Source organism: Microtus ochrogaster, linkage group LG4, assembly GCF_000317375.1.
Source record: "Microtus ochrogaster isolate Prairie Vole_2 linkage group LG4, MicOch1.0, whole genome shotgun sequence".
NCBI classification, from domain to species: domain Eukaryota; kingdom Metazoa; phylum Chordata; class Mammalia; order Rodentia; family Cricetidae; genus Microtus; species Microtus ochrogaster.
The window spans coordinates 23,350,467-23,358,126 of NC_022030.1; the positions used below are offsets into that span (position 1 = coordinate 23,350,467).

A 7,660-nucleotide genomic window follows, 5' to 3' on the forward strand; every position below is an offset into this window, starting at 1 on the left:
CCTCCCTGCCTCTCTCCCTACTCTCTCCCCCGGTCTTTCTTTATTTCATCAAGATAGGGCCTTGCTATATTGTTCAGGCTGGTCTTGAGCCCCTGGACTCACGTGATCCTCTGTCTCAGCTTCTGGAGTAGATGGGACTTACAGGTGCATCGTTTCAACCAGTTTTGGGAGCAGCGTTTGGAGCCAGAGAGAGTGCAAGTCGATACCACGGGATTAGGTTTGCCGTGATGACTAAATTCCTGCTTCTGATTTAATACTGGTTTTGCCATTCACTTGCTCTCTCTGCTTGGGAAAGTGATATTAATTTTTTTTTCCTGACTGAGCTCAGTTTCCTCATCTGGAAATGTGGAGAGAGAGAGAGAAAGAGAGAGAGAGAGAGAGAGAGAGAGAGAGAGAGAATAAAAACACCTAATAAGGATTCAAAGGGCCCATATAAGTCTCTCTCTGGCCTCGTAACTTCCCTTATTCCTGCTGGTCCCACCGTCCCGTTTCACTTGTCACTCCTGGACACCCCCTGCACCTCCTGGCCACAGGCCTCTGCACAGGCTGCCTCTCTGGAACATTCCCTACAGATGACCAATCCTGCTTCTGTTTGGTCAAGGCCCACTGCCACTCTGTTATATCAATCTGGCTGATTTTTTTTCCCCCAGAACACCTACCACTGACAGTAAGCTTATGTATTCACTCATCTGTTTACAGAGGGTCTGCACGCGAGGAGATCAGCCCCCTGGGGGCGGGGTTTCTCTGCTTTATCTGTTGCTGTGTATTTAGTGCCTAAAACAGTGCCTGGCAGGTAGTAGATAATAAGTGTCTGTTAAATGACTGGAAGGCAGAAGCATAGGACAACCAGCAAACACTTGCTAAATAATGCTCAGGTTATATAATTACTATGGATACAGAGATGCCTGGCGTGTACCAGAATGTCAGCGAGGCATGTACCAGAATGTCAGTGAGGCGTGTACCAGAATGTCAGCGAAACCAGACGAGCAATTATCGTTAGGCCGTGCTTCTGTCTCCTCCTGGGCCGGGCAAATGGATGGAGAACTGTGTATATGGATGACACTCAGGATTAGAACATGTTTATCTGACGTGTTCGGGAGTTTGGAGGTCATGTGATTTCCAGTAGGATATGTAACTTTCTTTAAAAACATTTCCTTACCTTTATTTGATGTGTATGGCTGTTCTGTCTGAGTGTGTCTGCGTGCTGCCTTTAGTATAGCCTTCGCAAGTGGGAGAGGGTAGTGGGTTCCCTGGGACAGGAGTTACAGATGATGTAGGTGCTGGGAATTGAACCTGGGTCTTCTGAAAGAGCATCCATCACAGAGGCCTCCCTCCAGCCTCATTTGTAACTTTCTTGAAAGAGTTTCCTCTGCTATAGAACTTGCTGGGCATAGTGGTACAGCCCTGAATCCCCAGCATTTGGGAAGTGCAGGCAGACCTGCCAAGAACTAAATGTCATCCTTGATTGAAAGGCAATTTGAGGCTAGCCTGGACTACATGAGACTCTGTTGCAAAAACTAAACATCAAAAAATATTTATTTTCCACATTCCACTGTGTCTCTTCGCAAACGCCTCATTAGGAGGTCTCCAGAGGAGCTAGATTTTGATTCTAATCCAATCTCCTCTCACCCCCTGTGAAGCCAGGCATGGAGGCACACACTGGTGATTCCAGCTACTCAAGGGACTGAGTCAGGAGTATCTCATGATCCTGGAACTTCAAGGCTAGCATGGGCAACTTAGGGAGACACTGTCGCTAGAGCAAAAGGAATGAATGAGAGAATAACTAACCATCCAAAGAGAGACATAGATGGAGCCTGGCTCGTGCAGAGTGTATCTTTTCTGTAGGGGAAAGAGACGGCTCCACGGCACGCAGTGTCTTCGCTGGTCTGTCCGTTCTGGTTCCCACCGGTGAACCTTGTCCCTCTGTTCTCCCAGGATGACGAGGTGGTCCTGCAGTGCAGCGCCACGGTGCTCAAGGAGCAGCTCAAACTCTGTCTGGCCGCTGAGGGTTTCGGCAACCGCCTCTGTTTCCTGGAACCCACCAGCAACGCGCAGGTCTGTGTGCACCAGGCACGGGAGGAGAGGCAGGGTCGGGAGGGCAGGGTTTTGATTATTTATTTTTATTTTATGTGCATTGGTGTTCTGCCTGTATGTATGTCTGTGTAAGGGTGTCAGATCTTGGAGTTACAGACAGTTGTGAGCTGCTATGTGAGCTGCTAGGAATGAGTCTTTAAGGCTCTGGAGCCGGAAAGGTGATTCTGACAGGATGGGGAGGGAGGGGCTAAGGTAGGAAAGGGGCGTGGTCTGAGATGGGACGGGAGGACTTGTAGAGAATCTGAGGTAGACGAATGTGTGAGGTGGGGCCTGAAGGGGCGGAGCTTGAGACGTGGGCGGGGTCTAAGAGGGGCAAAATCTGAGTTGGCGCAGCCTAGCCAGAAGAATAAAAGGGGATGCTTGAGGCGGGGAGAGATTTGAGATGGGGGCGAGCTCTGAAGAGGAACGGACGGGGTCTGAGGTGGGGGTGGTGCCTAATGTGGAACAGGGTCTGAGGGGGGTGGAGAGGGATTTGAAGAGTGAAAGGAGGCGGAGCCTAGGGTGGGGGCGGAGTCTTAGATGGGTGGTGCTCTGTGAACGGAAAGCGCTTTCTGAGGATTCCCAAGGGCAAAGAGCTGTGGTCCTGAGTCTTAGGAAGGAGGGCCGAGGACCCAAGAGGAGGAGACTTAGGCAGTTTAGAGGAAAGGGAACCTAACCGGAGAGGACAGAGGACAGAGATGGGAAGAGTGTGTGGCCTTAGATAGCAAGGGTCGGTCGGAGGGCTCGAGGCATGGAGGGAAGCTAGAATCTGAAAGGCAGGTGACTTTGGATTCAAGACAAGAAGGCCCAGCATCCAGGAGAAGTTTAGGAAGGGTTGTCAGGAGGGCGTGGAGGCCAAGAGGCCAGAGAAGCCTGAGGTCCCAGGGTGAGGAGTACTCGGGGTGTGAGAGAAGAGGGGACCTGCAAGGAGGGCCTGGGAACGGAGAGAAGGGGTTGGCCTCTGGTGGTGGAAGAGGTCAACAGGCACCCGACGGGCAGGGAGTTCTGGAATCTGAGGGGACGGTGTGTCTCTCTCTCTCCTGGGGTATGACTGGAAAGGCAGGGATGAATGACAGAAGTAGTGTTCTTTTAGGATTGGAGAGATTGGGGGTGATCTCAGGGAAGGCACAGCAGGAGCTTCCTGCCTCAGGGGGAGCAGTGTCAAGGTGATAGCCACAGTCGGGGCATCGTGGGACTAGGGGGCATAGAACAGCTGAGTGATAGAAGCGATCTGGAAGTTTCTGTGGAGCTGGGTGAGTTGGAGGAATTTGAAGGAGGAGGCTGAAAGGTGTTTCCTGTGTCTGACTCCTCGCTGGCGCCCCTTGTGGGGTGAGGATGGGGGTCTGGAAGTGAGAACGTTCAGACGAAGGGGCTGACAAGGCACAGTGTGACTGGTGCACGGAAGTCTAATGGCCCCAGTGATGTCTGTTCACCCCCTCAGAATGTACCCCCTGATCTGGCCATTTGCTGCTTCATCCTGGAACAGTCCCTGTCAGTGCGAGCCCTGCAGGAGATGCTGGCCAATACTGTGGAGGCTGGTGTGGAGGTAAGGCTCTGCCTCCAAGGAGAGGGGGACAGGGACAAGGATGGGTGAGGGACCTGGGGGTCGTTCACCATGTGCTCTTCTTCCTCTCTCTGCCCTGCCCCCACAGGCCCTCAATTTGGATAAGTGGGTAGGTCTGGCCTTGGGTGTCACGTCTCTCCTATCACTCCTGACCCCAGGCCTGCTGCTCAGGCCCACATCCTGAACACAGGGGCTGGAGGATTTCCCCCACCCCAGATGTCAGGGGCTGTGGAGCCCAGAACAAGCCAGGCAGGAAGGAAGGAGGGAGCAAGAGGCTCTGAGCCCCTGTTCCCTGGCCCGTTCCTTTCTCCTCTTTTCTCTCCTCCTCCCCATCCTGCCCCTCGCTGCATGGGACCTCTTCCCTCACCTCCCTCCATCCCATGTGTGGGTCTGCCATAGGACCTTGTGTCCCCATGACATGGCTCCCTCAGAGCATGGGCATGGGAGAGCCATGATGGAGGCATGATGCCATCAAGGAATTGGTTGCACCTCCTTCCTCCAAAGGGCCAAGTCTCCTCGTGCATGGGAGTGTGTGGCAGCAGCAGAGAGTCACTTTATCCCAATGATTGACAGTCACGTGACAGGCGATAGCTAGGACTGTTCTGGTGCAAACAGGACAGCTCTTTTATGTCAGGCTAGAGTAGTTGGGATCATGGGACTCTCTTGAGCGTCCTTAGTCACCTGGAAGATGAATTCATACTCTCTGGGTGATGTCAGGACCTGGTTTATAAGAGAAACAAGGCAGGATGGTAGGGTGGGTTTTGAAGTTTTTGTTTTACAGAACCTCATGTATCCCAGGCTGGCCTCAAACTCTCTAAGTAGCTGAGGTTGACTTTGAATACCCAATGCTCTTGCCTCTGCTTTCCAAGTGCTACGATCACAGGCTTCCGGGCTGTGGGGACTTGTAAAACACACCATGTCTAGGCTTCTCAGAGGCAGTCCCTGCTGCTACAGATGGGAAAATGGATGCAGACCATTTGTTGGGGGTTTGAGCTGAGGTTTTCTTGTCTGGGCATAGCATTTCATGGGGTTCATGTATCCACCTGTGAATAAGCCATATACTTTGGAAGCTGTGGAAATCTGGGGGTCCCTGCTTACTCTGTACCATCTCTTCCCCTGTAGTCATCCCAGGGCGGGGGACACAGGACACTCCTGTACGGCCATGCCATCCTGCTCCGGCACGCACACAGCCGTATGGTGAGTGCATTAACCATAGGTGCAGGCGAAGGAGAGGGTTCAGGCCTGCCAGGAGGCTGACCTCATTCTCCCACCCTAGTACCTGAGTTGCCTGACCACCTCCCGATCCCTTACTGACAAGTTGGCCTTCGACGTGGGACTACAAGAAGATGCAACAGGTGCCAGGGGCTGCGGGCAGGGAGCATGATGGGTGCCACAAGCCAGGAACTGAAAGTCTGCAGAGCTCTATAGGTGTGCATAAATCTGCCCTGGAGCTAGGAACAGGAGCCTGGGCACAGAGGGTTTGGACATACGGATGGACACATTCCAGACAGGAGACGAGGTGGGGAGTCGATGGGGCGGTTGGGGATTTATAGACTCCGGAGTCGGGAAGACTTGGTGACTGTGAGTACTGTGGGGAAGAGCATTGTGGGAAACCATTGTCCTGACGGTCCACCCACTCATAGGAGAGGCATGTTGGTGGACGATGCACCCTGCCTCCAAACAGAGGTCTGAAGGAGAGAAGGTTCGTGTTGGGGATGACCTCATCCTTGTCAGTGTCTCCTCCGAGCGATACTTGGTGAGTGATCCCATCTCCCTGATGGTCCTCCTGCTCCTGTGGGGGTGTGTGGGATGTGCCCCATCTCTCAACGTTGGCTTGCCCAGTGGGTCTCTGGCTCTCACAACTCCTGGCTTTCTGACATCCCCTATTTCTGATTTCTAATCGCACCCCCACCCCATTTCCTAACTTGCTCTCATTTGTCTGATCTGTGACCTCCGGCCTTCTGTTTCCATTCTGTATGTTTCCTGGAGTCTCCCTTTGATTGTTTCCCACTGAGTCTTTTTTTTTAATTTTTTTATGATTTATTTATCTTTATTTTATGTGCATTGGTGTGAAGGTGTCAGATCCCTTGGAACTGGATTTTCAGACAGTTGTGAGCTGCCATGTGGGTGCTGGGAATTGAACCCGGGTCCTCTGGAAGAGCAGTCAGTGCTCTTAACCGCTGAGCCATTTCTCCAGCCCCTCCCACTGAGTCTTGATTCTTGTTCATTCCACTGTCTCTGACCCCAGCACCTGTCGACCGCGAGCGGGGAACTTCAGGTTGATGCCTCCTTCATGCAGACTCTGTGGAACATGAACCCCATCTGCTCTGGCTGTGAAGAAGGTGAGGCCATCAAAAGAGATCCTCACTTATGGTGCTTCCTCAGACATGCCCAGACTGAGTCTTGCATCTCACACTTCAGATCTCCCAGTTGTGGCTTCCACAGTACATTTCTTACTGACCCCAAAGCCAGGACCCCAGAGCTCAGGTCCCTAGGCCTCCAATTCACTACTACCTTCAAACTCAGCTCCAGAAACTTCCATACCAAGCTCAGTCCTCGAGGTCAGACTCCTCCATGAAGAACTCACAGCTTAGTGGTGGTTCTCAGCCTTCCCAGTGCTACGACCCTTTAATACGGATGCTCGTGCTGTGGTGACCGCCAATCATAGAATTATTTTTGTTACTACTTTGTAATTGTAATTTTGCTCTGTTGTGAATTGTAATGTAAGTATCTGATATGTGACTCCTGTGAAGAGGTTATTTGACTCCAAGGGGTTGTGAACCACAGGTTGAGAACCACCGGTGTAGACCATCAACCCGGGAGCTTAATCCTAAGACTTCAGTTCTGAGATATAGGCACAGACCAAAGCCCTGGGATCTAAACCTCAGATCCTAAGCCAGGACCCCTGCTCAGACCTCAGAGTTTATGCTACCAGCTTTGGACTCTCAAAAGAATTTTAACCGAAATGTGTGTGTGGGCATGCCCACAAGTGTAAAGGTCAGACGTTAGCTTATAGGAGTCAGTCTTTCCTTTGCTATGTAGGTCTTGAAGACTGAACTCAGGTGGCCTGGGTTGGTGTCTGGTGTCATCACCTGCTAAATCACCTTCCTAGCTCCACACACTCAGATTTTAATTGTACTCTCAAAACCCAAAATTCGAGCTCACAGCATTCATACAAGTAAACAAACAAACAAAACAGAAAACAGGGCCGGAGTGACGGCTCTGCAGTTAAGAACACTGGCCATTCTTCACAGATGATCTGGATTTGATTCCTAGCTCCCACATGGTGGCTCACAACCATCTATAACTGCAGTTCCAGGGGATCCGACACCATCTTCAGGCCTCCTGGGACACTGGGCCCACCAGTGGTGCAAGATATTTCACACAGACAAAACACCAATACACATAACAAACCACAAACAGACAAACAACAAAATCCTGGGGCTGGGAGAGAGCTCAGCTGGTGAAGTAGGACGTACATCCCACCCTCATCCCCTGTGTTAAAGCCGGGTTCAGGGTCACCCCATGTAATCCCAGTGCAGGGAGGACCAGAGGACCCGTGAAGTTTCCTAGAGAGCCAGCTGAGCTGAGTCAGTGAGCTCCGGTTCCATGAGACTCCTGCCCCCTTCCCCCCAATAAAGTGGAGAGTGACTGAGAAAAGACACCCAGTGCTGACCTCTGGCCTCCACACACATGTGCCTGAGCACCTGCAGACAGAAGTGCACACACATAAACACGGACACGTTCGCACACAGAAAGCACCAACCACAAAACCACACATGCAAACTCTCCCCAGAACAAATGAAGAAAAATAAAACAAGCCTCGAAGCCTGCCGATTTCAGTCTCAGATCCTATAGTAAGATGGCAGAGCCCTTAGTTTTGACTCCAACTTCAGGGTCCTTTAACCAAAGAACCAAGCTGAGTTTTAAACCACTGAGACCCAAGCCCTGAAACCCAGGCCCAACAACTTTTAAAAACACTCAGAAAAGCCGGGCGGTGGTGGCGCACGCCTTTAATCCCAG

At 51.7% G+C, this 7,660-nt stretch overlaps 1 protein-coding gene across 1 annotated transcript in view; it reads left to right on the forward strand.

The window, feature by feature from the left end:
- The window catches only part of LOC102002033 (ryanodine receptor 1-like), a 32,022-nt gene that overhangs the window by 3,984 nt on the left and 20,378 nt on the right, over positions 1-7,660 (forward strand). Inside the window, exons 2-7 of the mRNA XM_005361317.2 lie at positions 1,936-2,055; positions 3,515-3,619; positions 4,760-4,834; positions 4,914-4,992; positions 5,281-5,393; positions 5,886-5,979. Of these exons, the coding sequence (XP_005361374.2) occupies positions 1,936-2,055; positions 3,515-3,619; positions 4,760-4,834; positions 4,914-4,992; positions 5,281-5,393; positions 5,886-5,979 (586 nt within the window). The remainder of the gene's footprint in view (positions 1-1,935; positions 2,056-3,514; positions 3,620-4,759; positions 4,835-4,913; positions 4,993-5,280; positions 5,394-5,885; positions 5,980-7,660) is intronic.